Source organism: Equus caballus, chromosome 2 (assembly GCF_041296265.1).
Source record: "Equus caballus isolate H_3958 breed thoroughbred chromosome 2, TB-T2T, whole genome shotgun sequence".
Classification (NCBI taxonomy): Eukaryota; Metazoa; Chordata; class Mammalia; order Perissodactyla; family Equidae; genus Equus; species Equus caballus.
The window spans coordinates 44,107,016-44,121,926 of NC_091685.1; the positions used below are offsets into that span (position 1 = coordinate 44,107,016).

The 14,911-nt window shown below is 57.1% G+C and overlaps 1 protein-coding gene across 2 annotated transcripts; it reads left to right on the top strand.

Moving 5' to 3' along the window:
* Nucleotides 1-1,559: 1,559 nt before the first annotated feature.
* KLHL21 (kelch like family member 21) lies at nucleotides 1,560-13,700 on the top strand. Of its 2 annotated transcripts, XR_002806349.2 has the most exons (5): nucleotides 1,581-2,701; nucleotides 4,860-5,265; nucleotides 8,987-9,059; nucleotides 10,122-10,795; nucleotides 12,909-13,700. XR_002806349.2 is itself a non-coding variant. In XM_001915239.5 (4 exons), the coding sequence occupies exons 1-4, from the start codon at nucleotides 1,681-1,683 to the stop codon at nucleotides 10,416-10,418; spliced, it is 1,797 nt and encodes a 598-aa protein (XP_001915274.3). In that variant the 5' UTR covers nucleotides 1,560-1,680; the 3' UTR covers nucleotides 10,419-13,700. The 2 variants fall into 2 exon arrangements, 1 of the variants encoding a protein (XP_001915274.3); XM_001915239.5 differs by having other exon boundaries at nucleotides 1,560-2,701; nucleotides 10,122-13,700.
* The last annotated feature ends 1,211 nt before the right edge of the window (nucleotides 13,701-14,911 follow it).

Below are 14,911 nucleotides of genomic sequence, written 5' to 3' on the forward strand. Positions count from 1 at the left end.
AATAGCTGTGTGAACAGTCCATCTATGGGCAACAGGCAGCCCGCCTGGGTACCTGAATGTTTTCTTACTTAGGCCTGTGCTTCTCATGCTGAAATTTAGACCAGATACATTCTCACGGCAAGTTGATGAGAGATTCATGAGTAGAAGAGAAAGCCTACCGTTCTCATTTCAAAAACAAGATGCCTTCTCCAAAGGCTGTGCTGACTTTGCTGGAACCCAGAAATGACAGCACCTCCGGTGTGCCCAGCCTGTGCTGGGACACACGTGGGAGCATGAGGTGTTCATCAGGAATGCCTTTAAGAAGCCCAAAGGGCATGGGTGGGGGCTATTAAATGACAAAAAACAGGTTTCATCTGCAAAACAAGAGGACTAGAGGCAAAACAAGGGTCTTTTCTAAAACTGAGAACAAACATTAAAGAAAAAAATGGCCTCCAAGTGAGGGAACTTTTTCATATGGTTACGTTGAAAGTGCAACCCTGGTATTGTATCTACTGGAACCAAAATAAGGCAAAATTCCTTTCTTCACTGTCACCGCACAAGTGACTGTGACATTTCTGAATGGCCACATGGCCTGGTTTTTAAGGTAGTTCCCTGTCTGACCTTGAGCTGAAGGCCCTGTCCCCGGGCCCCTAGAACCCCCTCTCAAGGAGTTGGAAAAACTGCTAATTCTCCAGAATTATTTTCTGGTGCTTTAGCTTCTTGTTGAGCTTAATAATCTATTCTTACGAATTCTGATATATTTCTCCTACCCTCACTTTTCTATCTTTCTCAGTTTCAATTCGAGAAGAGGAGGCGAGGAGGCCAAGTGGCCGAACCCAGAGCAGGCCTGCCCACTTCGGAGGGCAGCTCTGGGGCCTGGGAGTCCGTGAATCGGAAACAAACTGCACCCATACGCTGACGGAAGTTAATGACCGAGTTAGTCAAGTTTGAAACTCCTGCAGGAACACAGTAGAGCAGATTCCAGGCAGCTGGCCCCGTGTCACATATATACGCCAAGAAAAAAGTCACCTAAAAACCTTATACTTGTTCATGCTTTGGTCCTGAATTGTAAAAATCCTGTCGTTTGAAATCTGCCCTGTGATAGGGTTAACTAGCAACCCTTGGAAGTAGTGGAATTCGAAAAAAAAAAAGGCCATTGTACCGAGCAGCCCCGGGGCTCAGGGGCGGACGCAGTTGGGAAGTCTGGCGCGAAAGGGGTGGCTTCGGTTTCAGGCACGGAGCTCCCACCGGGTTTTGTTCAGCAGCAGGGCCTGGGTGGGTCGTGAGCAGGCCCTGGAGGCCCCCGATCCCGGCGCGCGGCACAGCCGCCCCTCGCAGAGGACACTTGTCACCAGGCGTCCCCGGCTCGGGCGTCGGCGGGAAGCGGCTGGAAGCCCCGGAAAGGCGGAGAGAGGGAGCGGGCGCGGGCGGCGGTGACTCAGCCTGGAGCGCGGGGGCGGGCGCGCGCGGGGGGGAGGCGATCCCGCGCGCGCGCCCGGGCGGCGGCGCCGGGCCCGGAGGGGTTAAGTGGGCGGTGCCGGCGGCGCCCCGCCCCCCGCCCGGGCCGGCCCCCCCGCGGCCGCGGCCCCCGGCCTTATTTATAGCGGCGACGCGCAGCGCGCTGCGTCTCTCCCGCTGGCCCCGGCCGCGGCGTTCCCAGGCAGCGCGCGCAGCGGCCCCGCGCCCCGCAGCGAGAGCGCCATGGAGCGGCCGGCGCCCCTGGCCGTGCTGCCCTTCTCGGACCCCGCGCACGCGCTGAGCCTGCTGCGCGGGCTGAGCCAGCTCCGCGCGGAGCGCAAGTTCCTGGACGTGACCCTGGAGGCGGCGGGCGGGCGCGACTTCCCGGCGCACCGCGCCGTGCTGGCGGCCGCCAGCCCCTACTTCCGCGCCATGTTCGCCGGGCAGCTGCGTGAGAGCCGCGCGGAGCGGGTGCGCCTGCACGGCGTGCCGCCCGACATGCTGCAGCTGCTCCTCGACTTCAGCTACACGGGCCGCGTGGCGGTGAGCGGCGACAACGCCGAGCCGCTGCTGCGCGCCGCCGACCTGCTGCAGTTCCCGGCCGTGAAGGAGGCGTGCGGCGCCTTTCTGCAGCAGCAGCTCGACCTGGCTAACTGCCTGGACATGCAGGACTTCGCCGAGGCCTTTAGCTGCGCGGGGTTGGCGAGCGCGGCTCAGCGCTTCATCCTGCGCCACGTGGGCGAGCTGGGCGCCGAGCAGCTGGAGCGGCTGCCGCTGGCGCGCCTGCTGCGCTACCTGCGCGACGACGGGCTGTGTGTGCCCAAGGAGGAGGCCGCCTACCAGCTGGCGCTGCGCTGGGTGCGCGCCGACCCGCCGCGCCGCGCCGCGCACTGGCCGCAGCTGCTCGAGGCCGTGCGCCTGCCCTTCGTGCGTCGCTTCTACCTGCTGGCGCACGTCGAGGCCGAGCCACTCGTGGCGCGCTGCCCGCCCTGCCTGCGCCTCCTGCGCGAGGCGCGCGACTTCCAGGCGGCGCGCTATGACCGCCACGACCGCGGGCCCTGCCCCCGCATGCGCCCGCGCCCCTCCACCGGCCTCGCCGAGATCCTCGTGCTTGTGGGGGGCTGCGACCAGGACTGCGACGAGCTGGTCACCGTTGACTGCTACAACCCGCAGACGGGCCAGTGGCGCTACCTGGCTGAGTTCCCCGACCACCTGGGCGGCGGCTACAGCATCGTGGCGCTGGGCAATGACATCTACGTGACGGGTGAGTTGCCTGGGGGCTGGTTAGGAGGACCCAGGACCGGCCGGCCCCCCAGGCAGGGGTCTCGGGTTGGCCTCCTGCGCCCCTGGGGGATCACGTCTGTCCCCAGGAAACAGAACCTGGAGTCCAGGGACCTCACCTGAGTGCAAGCGACTATTTCCCTTTCCCTTCCCGCAAGCTGGCCAGTGGGTACTGGTCTAGGGTTAATACTTTCAACCTAGAAAAAGAGCCCCTTGTGTGAGCCGAGACAAGTAACTGCTTGTGGGTCTCCCTCTCTCTCTTCGCCCAGCCGTGTGGCCTGCCCAGGGGAGCCCACTCCTTGCCTGGGAGGTGCCTGGCTATTTGGTTGGAAGATACTGGGGCATTCACTCTACACAATGGGTGCTTTCTTTTTTTCCCTCCGGGATCCAGGGGACAGGCCACAGGCTGATGCGCTGCCCTGTGAGACATGCGTTATCCCCTCCCAGGGGATTTCTCCTCACTGCTGAGCCACACGGGCCTCCTGACACATGCATTTTGTCATGGGTGACAAAGTTCCCTGGGACTTACACCTAGGCTATGTGGTGTGGGTCACGTGGTGTTTAGGCTGCTCCCTACACAGCGACTGTAAACATAGTCACATGCTAAGGTTTCCTTCCAGTTGCTTTGGCCCAAACCCCAAAACACTGCCGAGTCATGCTGGGCGGGTCCCAGCCAGCCTCAGTCCCGGGCTTCTCCCACATTTTTTATTAAAGATAAATCTCGGTTCGAACAGGAGGCTACCTCCTTCCGTGGGATGACGAGGGGCGGTCTCTGACGGCTATATAAGGAAAGAACAGGACCAAGCGTGCGTTGAGCCCTTCAGAGGCTGTTACCCGGCTGGGGAGGCTCAGGGCTGGGTCCTCACAGCCACCGTGCCCAGCCTGGCATGTTAGAGAGAAAGCTAGCCCTGAGACGTGCTCCAGTGTGCCCTGGGGCTCTGAGCTGACAATGGGCAGCATCTCAGCCCAAGGATATGCTCAGCTCTGTAGCCAAGCTGCCTTGGCCTGCAGCTCCAGGTCCAGCCTCTGCTGGAATCTCCCGGAATCCAATCTGAAGTTGGCCGTGTTGTTTGGGAATCATGGTCCCGACTTCCCTGAAAATTCTGCCAGTGAGCTTCCTCCCAGAACTGGTCAGACTCGCCCCAACATTGCACACGCTTCCATAAATGTCTCAGCTGAGCAGCTAATCCTTCGGGTTTAGACAGGTGGCTGGGTCGTTCCATACAGCTGCCTCTAGGGAATTTCGCAGGGCCGGAAAACTGGCTCCAGCTGCCCTTGACACGGGTCCTTTGGAAGGGAGAAGGCAGGCAGAGTGGACTTTACAAGAACTTTGTTTTCTTCCTTTAAGAGCTCTGGGCTGTGAGACGGATAGAATGTCATGCCTGCTCTGCCCTGTGGCGCCAGCCTGGGGAGTTGGGATTGTAGCCCCCAGAGTTCTTAGGGTTCCTTCATGCTGTGGGAGTTTTGATGTCCCCGATAGACCTGTTTAATTTACAATTACAGCCAGCACCACTGGGAGTTTTTTCCTAGTTCTTTTCTGAAATAAGAAATGTAGACAGAAGAGTATACATCATACTTGTGCAGCTTGATGAGTTTTTCCAACAAAACACGCCTCTGTAACTTGCACCTAAATCAAGAACCAACCCCAGAAGTCCACTCGCAGCTTTACTTTATGTGGTGGTGTTGTGCTGGTTGCGTGAAGTAGATTTCCACTCAGTTGGTCCTGGCACAGCTTTGGTTGGGGGTGCCTCGGAAGCCTGGGATTTGGTGAACAAGCCCCTGTGTACCCCCCCTCCCCCTACATCCTGTGGCTCTCTGGGAGAATTGACTCAGACCTGATGCCCTGGTCCAGGTGAGGGGTCTGACGGCATCTGTGGGGGTAGCCCTGGGGCCTTTGCTTCAGCTGCAAAGATTTGGTGGTGTTTCTATGGCACGAAGCTCGGCCGTCGTCCTGGGTATTGCCTTAGCCCCAGCTTGGAGTCCCTGCCTTGGGCTTTGATGAGAGAGAACATGTTCACATCAAAGCACAGTGAGGTTCATTCCTCCCCTGGGAGACGCCCTCTCGGAAGTTCAGGAAGGCACGGGTAGGTGACTCACCCCAAGTTGATGTGGGCTGACCTGTCCATTGTGCATCCCGGCAGGCGGGTCTGATGGCTCCCGGCTCTACGACTGCGTGTGGAGGTACAACTCGAGTGTGAACGAGTGGACGGAGGTGGCGCCCATGCTGAAGGCCCGCGAGTACCACAGCTCCTCTGTACTGGACGGGCTGCTGTACGTGGTGGCCGCGGACAGCACGGAGCGCTACGACCACACCACTGACTCCTGGGAGGCCCTGCAGCCTATGACCTACCCCATGGACAATTGCTCCACCACTGCCTGCCGCGGCCGGCTCTACGCCATTGGCTCCCTGGCTGGCAAGGAGACCATGGTGATGCAGTGCTACCATCCGGACACGGACCTGTGGTCGCTGGTGGACTGTGGCCAGCTCCCACCCTGGTCCTTCGCCCCCAAGACGGTGACCCTGAATGGACTCATGTACTTCATCAGGTGAGTCCCCGGGGCTGAGGCCGTGCGTTCCGCACTTCTTGCCAGGCCCCATGCTAAGCACTTTATCACTGTTCTCCCCATTTCACAGGTGAGGAAACTGAGGCAAAGCTGGGCTCTGAGGCTGGGTCTTTCTGACCCTTTGTTCCTGTTTCTTAGAGTGGTTTACATGGGCTTCTAGATTTTCTTAATCCAGGGATCCCAAGTGTGATGGAGTTAGATCCTTTCAGAGAACTTTTTGAGAAGCTAGATAAAATGTGTCCCTTTGGCTGGACATCCACCTGGAGGATCCCACTAAAAGCCTGGTTGTTCTCGCATTTGTTTAGTGCTGTCAAGTCAACTCCTGGTCCTGGCGACCCTGTGCACAGCAGAGCAGAGCCTCGTGGTCTTTTTGTGCCACCCTCTCCTCTTCTGGCGCCATATCAGACAATGCTCCGCCGCTCTTCATAGGGTTTTCATGGCCAATTTTTCCAGAAGTGAGTGGTCAGGTCCTTCTTCCTAGTCTCTCTTAGTCTACAATCTCCTGCTGAAACCTGTCCACCATGGGTGACCCTGCTGGTATTTGAAATACCAGTGGCAGAGCTTTCAGCATCACACACAGCCGCCACATAATGACAACCGACAGACGGGTGGTGTGGTTCCCTGACTGGGAAATGACCCCAGGCTGCGGTGGTGAGTGCGCCGAATTTTAACCACTGGACCACCAGGGCCGGCTGTTCTCACTTGGCATTTTTCAGAAAGGAACATGCCCTGCCTAAGAGGGATTTCAAATCTTTAAAAGACCAGAGGAAAGCTTGTTGGACACTCAAGCCTTTAGGGAGATGTGGCCTCAACTGAGGGACCCTTTACTCGCTTGGCAGAGTGTCCATGCTCAGGTAGGTGGGGGATCTATCCCCAGGTACTTGTGTGTTCAGTGAGTTTCCGAAGATTCTGTCTGGCCCCTTCTCGCCTGTCCTGGCGCAGGGAGGGCTCATGAGTCTTGTTGAATGAATGCTCTTCTCCGGGGATCCCACAGCCACTCTGGACCAGAAAGGGACCTGGTATTGAACAGGCCCCGAAGCTACCTGAGGGAATGATGACAACAGGCAGCGTGTGTTGGGGTGCCAGACGAGTCGATCTCTGTGCTGCCTGCTTCCTGGGCCTTTTCACAGTTGATCTCCATGACTGTCTAATGAGATGGGCACCACTGCTGTCCCTATTTCACAGATTGCAAAACAGAGGCCTTGAGGGCTAGGGAACTTAATAGCCACAGGCTTTAGGTAGCAACAGAGGATTTGAACCAAGTACCTTTGACCCAGGTCCTGCGTGATGTCATTACATCACGGACTCCCTGCACTGGGCTGTGTCCTTAGCAGCATGGAGCAGAGATAGGCAGCCAGTGGGTCGCCGTGCGTTCGTTGATCTTGATGACTGGTTGTAACCAAATGCCTCCTCCTCATGGGCCACTGGGCATCCAGGGGCGTAGGAGCTCCCTGCCAACTGTGTGCAGCTTCCGTGTGTGTGTGTGTGGGTATGCAAGTGCGTGTGTCCGTAGGTACATACAGGCATCATTGTAGGTGTTGTACCTGCTGGTCTGCTCTCTGGCCTGGAGCTTGCCTGGAGCTCCGGGACCAGGAGGGAAGAGTAAGGGATGAATGGCGGAGCCCTCTGTCCCCTTGCGGTCTGGGGCTTTGAATTGGGAGCCTCAGTGCACTTTGCTTCTTGGCCACCCCCTCTCTCACTGAGCTGTGCTGGCCTTTGTCTGTCCCTCCCTCTCCTCCGCCTGACTCGAGGCTCCTTCCCAGGCTTTGGGAGAGCCCATGCGGAACAGAGGTGGCATTGCTTGCCATGCAAGTGGCCAAGGGGCCAGGCATCACCGTGTGCCAGGAACCTGCAGTCTGCTCTGAGAAAGCCCTGGAATCTCAGCCTGCTCCTGTTAGAAAACATCATCTGACCTTTCTCACAGCTCTCCCTCCCCCAGGTCGTTGTAGATGTCTTCAAGGAGGGGGTGGAGATGGCTATAAATACAACTTATCAGAGCGCCAGGACCTTGGCTTCAGCCCCTCACCAGTAGTTCCAGGGTGAGCGCCTTTGAAAACGTTCTCCCTGCCCTGTGGTCGTAGAGCAAGGCGTGCCCAAGGGCTGGTCTGCAGATTGAGGTCCCACGGCCTCCTCTTCCTGGTCTGAGTCACCTGTCAGTTGCTAAACTCCTCACATGGACGCATTGGGGCACCCTCCACACCCACTTTTGGGGGTTCACCCAAGCCCTGGAGGGCGGGCTCACCTCTGCCCACCCCCCCAACCTGACTGAGAGAGTGGGAGGTAGGGAAAGGCAGCCCATTTGTCCTCCAGGTGAGTCATGGGGACCTGGCCTTGGCTGAGAGTCTCGGCAAGGCCTGGGGCTGACACTCTGGAGTGTTTGTCCCAGAGCCACGCTGTTCATGCACTTCGGCACCTCCGAGCCCCTGCTCAGAATGCTACCTATCAGGGCAGCTCCTGTCTGGAAGGTGCCGTCCCCAGGGAGGCAGCCAGTGCTGTTTGGAGGTCCCAGCCCCTTTCCTTCCCCAGCAATGCCCTGCCTCTGTCCTCATCCTCATTTAAGGTGGCTCTCGGCTGGGGCATCCCAGCCCCCGCAGAGGAATGAACTGGGAGCACTGTCCAGCCTGTCGCCTTCTGGCTGCAGCTTGCATGTCTCTGCTGGGGGAGGACAGCCAAGCAGGTTCTGGTATTGCCATCATCACGTGGGCCACACTCTAAGAATGGTTGTTACATTTTGAAATGGTTGGAGGAAAAAATTGAAGCAAGAGAAATATTTCATGACCTATGAAAAGTTATGCAAAATTCAAGTTTCTGTGTCTCTAAGTAAGGTTGTCTTGGAACGCAGCCAGTCCCTCTGTTTACGTACAGCTGTGGCTGCTTTTCAGCCACAACAGCCGCGTTGGGGAGGAGCCACAGAGACCGTCTGCTCTGCAAGGCCTAAGATACTTACTGTGGGGCCCCTCGGCTGACCCCTGACCTGTGACCATGATCGTCATTACTGCTGCTATTGCGGGGTACTGTCTTTGCTCTTCAAGGCTGTGCCTTTGAGCCTTTTGTTACAGGGATCAGGAGCCTGTCAAACAGGCTGAAGGATCCTGACCCCAAAGGGAAGGGCAGCGCCGGTATCTCAGTTCCTGTGACTGTGTTTATCCTGCTGGGCACTGAGGACACAGCAGTGAACGGGACGGGGCGGGGAGGCTGGTGGTGGCGGTGAGGACAGAGGCCAAGGAGCAGCCTGGGGCAACTGGGGGTGTGTGGTGGGGCAGGAGGCCTGGCCTGGACTGGTCAACCATGGAAGGCTGTCCTAAAGAGATGGCATAAGTCCAAATCAGGAGGATGAGAAGGAGCCTGGGGCAAGAAGGACCATAAGTTCAAGATCTGAGAGAAGCCAGCGTGGCTGCAGCCAGGAAAGAGGACAGCCGTGTCGGAGCTGGGTGGCAGGGAAAGGTTTAAGCACCAGAGGGTGTGATCTTAGGGTTTGGGGATCAAGGCTGAGTTCTGGCCTCAGACGCTGGGCCAGATAGGTGTCGGGGTCTGAAATTGGCTCCTGTAAACCAGGGATGGGGTCCCACTGGCCACTGGGCCAAATGGTGTCAGCCACATACTCAAGGTAGAGGGGCCTGAAGGACCCTCTTCTCTAGCCCTTCACACTGGGGGGTACTTCCTCCTTGCTCTGACCTGCTCTCTCTGCTCCTTCTCTCCACAGGGATGACTCTGCCGAGGTGGACGTATATAACCCGACAAAGAACGAATGGGACAAGATCCCCTCTATGAATCAGGTAAATTTACAGACATGCCAGCATTGGAAGCACAGGCTGGTCCTGCTTTCTGGCCCAAGCGTCATCATAAGTGTTTGGGAGATAGTCCTGATGGGCAGGGCCCATGGTGAGCCCTTTCCGGGTGTTATCTCATTGAGAGAGAGCTAGTGTGACCCTCAATTTGTTCTTGAGGGTCGCTGAGACACGGAGACCTTAAATAACATCCCAGGGCCACATAGCTTAGCAGGTTCATTCATTACACCAGTATTCACTGAGTACCTGCCACGAGCCAGAGAGCATACTGAGGAAGAGTGTTCTACAGAAGGACAGCAAGCACAAAGGCCCTGGGGCAGGGCATGCCTGGGATGTTTCTGGAACAAGGCCTAGAACAGGGCTCCTGTGTGGCTGGAACAGAGTGAATAAGGGGGCAAAAGAGGGGATAAGAAGGTCTTTGGAGACTGACACACCCTCAGCTGGTTCCTAAGGAACTGACCTTCAGAATACATTTATTGAGCACCTGCTGTGTGCTCTGAAGAGGACACCCATGCTGCTGCTGCTGCCAGATCAGGGTCTCTCCTTTCTGCTTGTCGAGAAGAGAGATGCTGAGCCTGACAGTGTGATGGAGCCAGGAAGGCTCGGAGGCATTTAGCCATGTGGGCAGTCTCCTTAGTCCCAGAAACATATACAGCCATCTACATCTTTCTTTTCTGTCTTCCTTAAAATTTCCAAACCTGCTCTCGTGATAACGTCTGCATGGCAGATATCACAATTTACACATCACAGCTTAACATCTTAACATTTAGGAAATGTAACTATATTTTCCCTATAATGAGCTACATGTACTCCTTATAGCAAATTTGGGAAAGATGGGGTGGTACAGCCTTCTGGTTCGGAGCCCCGGCTTTGGATCAAGTCCCAGCTCAGCCACCATCAGCCATATGAGGCTCAGTTTTCCCATCTGAAACTTCCAGCAAGTGCTGAGGCCACCCCTCCCAGTGGTCATGGGTACCTGGAGAGGGGCAGCAGGGATTCTTCTGTGCCCTGGCTGCCAGTCTCCACTCACCCCTCTCCTTTGGCTCACAGGTGCACGTTGGGGGCAGCCTGGCCGTCCTCGGAGGGAAGCTGTACGTCTCGGGGGGATACGACAATACGTTTGAGCTCTCTGACGTGGTGGAGGCCTATGATCCGGAGACTCGGGCATGGAGCGTGGTGGGGCGGCTCCCAGAGCCCACCTTCTGGCACGGGAGTGTCAGCATATTTCGCCAGTTCATGCCCCAGACACCCTCTGGCGGGCGTGGCTTTGAGCTGGACAGTGGCAGTAGTGACATGGATGTGGGGCGGGGGCACCGGCCGCCACAGAACCCTGGTGAGCTGCACTAGCCCCGGCCTGGCCCAGGGAGGGCCTCGGTGCAGGTAACCCAGCACCTCTGGGGGCAGCGACCCCCTCCTTCGCACACGAGGACAGGTTGGCCTCACCAGGTGGAGCATTGGCTCTTGGGCTGCTGACTGAGCCTCAGGATCTGACGCCTGGAGAGTTTCTGTGCATTTAGAGCCTGAGTCATGGCTGCTGGGGCCAAAGCTGGTTGCGAATGCCTCTCCCTTGGCCTGGAAGAGATGCCTCCTTGCTGGACGTCTCTGGCTCCAGCAGGTCACCCCCAGCCTCAGACCCATCCCTCACCAATGCAGCTCACACGCCTCCTGCTGCCACTACCTGCGCCTGCTTGCTCCCACCTCGGGAGAGGAGGGCCGCTTCTGAGGTACGAGTGGAGGGGGTGGGGTCCTCCCGTGAGGGTCTGAGAATGGCCTGGGCCTCCTGCTTTCCTGCGGACCTCGCTGTCCTGGAGCATCAGGAATCAGGCAGACGATAGCTGCAGCGGGATCTCAAACTCCATGTCCAGCGCTGGACGTCCCAGTGGGCCAGCTCCCCAGATGGAGGGCATCTGCCTGCCTAGCTCCTCGCCCCAGCTGGGGTCTCACAGCAACATACTCCTCACAGGGGTGGGCCTCCCGGGGGTGAGCTCCGACCCAGGGGCACAGGGTGGTGCGACTGGACAGGATTGTGGCCTTGAAGGGGGCCCTGAGGGGCCTGCTGCGTGTTTTCTGTCTCCAGTAGACCTGGGCTGAGGCAGGTGTTGGGTGTCCCCTTCCACCCACCCTACCAACTGGTGTGTCCCCACCTGGCCTGGAGACCTCTCTGGGACCTTCGTCCCATGCCAATGCAGGAGAGGTCAAAAGCCTGCAAGTACAAGGTCATAGCTCCTTATTGGGAGGCCCTGGGAGCCTTGTTGAAACCCAGCCAGGCAGACGGCTGCAGGCGCCCCCACCGGCCTGTGAGCAGAGTCCCACTGCTTCTAAAGGAAGCCCTGGGCTGGGCGGCCTCCATGGTTGTTTGCGAGATTTGAAGTGCAGTTCAGCCCTTCCTTAAAAGAAGGGGGGCAGCTAGAAACAGGGTCCGGTTTGTTTGGTTTTTAATCTATCACCATGCCATTGTTGAAGCTTTCTGTGGGGTGGGGGATGGCTTAAGCTCCTCAGAAAGCCCAGGGCCAGCTCCAGGGCGCAGCAGGAAGAGCTCCCAGGAGACCTTGCGGCTCAGGGTCCCTGGTTTTCTCTGGGGAGCGTGAACATTTCTGGATTGGGAGGTCTTGTCCCTTCCGGTTTCCCAAAGTAGCCTTTGTTTGAATCTGTCTTCCTTCCCTTCCAGAGAGGAGGCTGTTGGCATTTTCCTCGTTAGATAAATTGAAAGCACACGTTCATTGAGTTGCCTCCCCAGTGAACTAACCTGGGAGATGTGTTCTCACCAGGACAAAAAGAATTTCAGCACTGTCATGTCACAAATGGCACTTAGGACCCTTTTATCGGTCAGATGGCGCAAGTTCTTCTGGGGAGGAAGCCTTCTGGCCTGCACGCTGTTAGGTAGAGCCCCATCGTGCCTATGAAGAGCTCTGGCACCCTGGCACCACAGCGAGCCCTTCCCGTCCCCTTGGGGTTGTCGCTGACCCAAGCACCCACTGTGTGCTGGGCGCTGCTGGAGGTGGGCTGGTGGGGCTCCCTGGATCAGGCCTGGCTGTGGGTTCCTGTGGGCCTCAGGGAGACATGTGCCTGGGCTTCTTGGGGTCGGCCAGCCCCGTGCTGTTGCTTTGTGCCCCAGGCCTTGGCCCAGGTGGGTGCTCAGCCCTCTGTTCCCTTGGGGACCCTCCACTTGGTCTCCACCTTCACTCTTCCTGATCTGGGTGTTCTCCCCTGGTGAGTCAGGGCTCCCCTGCCCCTCTCCCCCTCAGCCTTAGATGCTCCTCTCCACAGCCCTCACTTCCCTCCCCAGGGGGTCCTGGGGCCTTTTTCTGGCCCAAGTGCCTGCCTGGCAGTCTGAGCCCACCCAGAGATTGACCGTGCTTGGTGGGGTGGCCGTCTTGGGTTCCTTTGCAGGCAGAGGCTGCACAGGCACAGTGGTTTGTCTCCTGTCAGTGGCAGGGGGATGGAGAGCAGGGTTGCGCTGCACAGCATTGATGGATTCCTGATTATATACCAGACATGGAGCTCAGTGCCAGAGAGACTATGTCCTGCCCAGTTGGTGTGGGGACACGGCACACAGGTAGATGCTATGCTGACTGCTGTGACAGGTCACCCTGGTGCCCTTCCTCGGGGCTGTCTCCCTAGAGGACCCCCTCGGCAGTCCAAGAAGGCAGGATGGGGAGCAGAGAGTGACTGTCCTGCGGTCACTGGAGCTCACCCCACAGCCCTCCAGATAGGTGGGGCTGGGTCTTTGTCAAGGTCAAGGATTTCCCACGGGTGGTGACTTAAGGGTAGAGGTATCATATAAAGCTTTTTTGTTGGGCCAGGGGAGCTGCAAACGCTTTCTTGTTTTTCTTACAGAACCGGCCTTTGGAGCCCGCCGCAGTGGTTATGGTCAGCACTGAGGGCCAGGGCCTGGCCTTTGTCTGACCTTCCCGGTAGAAGCTCCCCCCTTGTGGCAGGGGCCCAGTGTCCTGGGTTCCTGCTCTTTCTCCTCCTTTGGTACTTCACCATGACTGGCCGCCATGTGACTGACCATCCCGCTGTCTGGTGGCTGCTTAGATAATGGTTTGCTGTGAGCCAGTGAAGGAGAGAGAAGGTCGGGTGTCGTCCTCTGTGTTCACTCTCTAGAACTACCTGGGTCCCCACCACCTGGACACCCCATCTTCGGTTTAAAAGACCAAGGATGGGAAGTGGAGGCAGTAGCCTCGGCCGTAGCAGGTCCCTCCAGAAATGTCTGCTCCCCTCCCCACTTCCCCTGGGCAGGGTTCTAGGCTGTGAAGCCCCTGCCACTTAAGAATGTCTGTACACTGACTTGGGGACAGAGGCTGGGCCAACTGGGGGTGGGACTGTCTCTACATGTTGGATGTACACAGCTTTATCAGTCTCAAGACAAATTAAGTTATAAAAATTCAGTGACTAGTATTTAATACTGATCTACTCCTATAAAGGATCTATATTTATGACTTCAGAACTCTCACATACTAAAGGATACCACCTCCCTCCAGTGTCTGACATCCAGTTCCAACCCCAGAGGATGGGGCAGATTTGCATATTTATTTGTCTGTTCTGTAGGCTTACATGTCCAAAATCCTGTTTCAGGTTTTAGGATGCCTTCAATACATATTTCTTGAAATAAAAAGATTTCCTATATACTTGGTGTCATTACCTTTATCCTGCTGCCACTGTCTTGGAACCTCTGGGCTGAGGCCAAGCAATGTGGGGCAAGGGGAGCAGAGCAGTGTGAGCCGTCCCTATGCTAGCAGGGAAGGTGGCAGACTCTGGAGCACCCAGGGCCTAAGCTAATGGTCTTGGGGGCAAAGCTCTCAGGCCCTTTCTCATCTTGGATCACTAGGAGTATGAAGTAGTGGCAAGAGGAGGCTGAGCCCGAGATGTGAGGGATGCGGTGGTTGAGTCCATGCCTCACTTGTTGCTCCCAGGCTGGGTTCAGCCCTCCCCCCCCCCCCCCCCCCCCCGCTCCACCTCTCAGTGCTCTGCCCTTGTCTTGCTCTCCCAGCCCCTCCTGGAGGTGTCCCAGTGGTGATGAGATCCCCATCTCTGCAGTGGGTGGATCTTGGACCTGTAGAGGGTAGAGCTCTTAAAATAAGGGATTCCAGAGGAAGCCATGGATCCCTTGGGTCATGAAGCTCAGAAACATCCCTCACATCTGCAGAGCCCATCTGAAACCAAGGGAGAGGCCAGGCCTGGGCTGGTAGGGGAGCATTTGGAGGCCAGTTTGCCTTTTTAAGACCCTGTTGCCAAAAGAGATCTGAAGCAGCTCATAACCTGCATGTCAGTTACTGTACCTGAATCCTGTCTTTACCTCTGAGCTCCCCAGTGGTCAGGGAATAAAAGGAAAGATAGATGGGTTCTACGTCTAAAATAGAAGATAGTTTTCCTCCTCAAACTCCAGGAGGAATTTAGCATAGCGTAGGGCTGCTGTTTCGGGAATCCTCCAGTGATGAGATTTAAGTAGTGCCTGACTCAAGCTCTCGGGGTTGTGACTGTCACTACCATTGACTCAGAGTTCACTCCAGGTCAAACACTGAGCAGAAGCACTGACTGTATGGGACAGTTGTAAACTGTGCGACTCTCTGACACCCTTCCCATCAACTGGTGGGGTCTATGTTCCCTCCCCTCGAATCTGGGGAGTGACATTTTGGTGACTGCCTGGACCAACACAACATAGCAAAGGTGATGCAATGTGACTTCCCAGGACTAGGTCATAAAAAGGCCTTTCAGCTTTGCCCTGTGGGGACATTTGCTCTTGGCTCCCAGCCATCATGCTGCAAGGAAGCCCAGGCAGCCGGTGGAAAGGGACCGAAGCCCACAGCCAGCTTGCCAACCTGCCAGACACCTAAGTC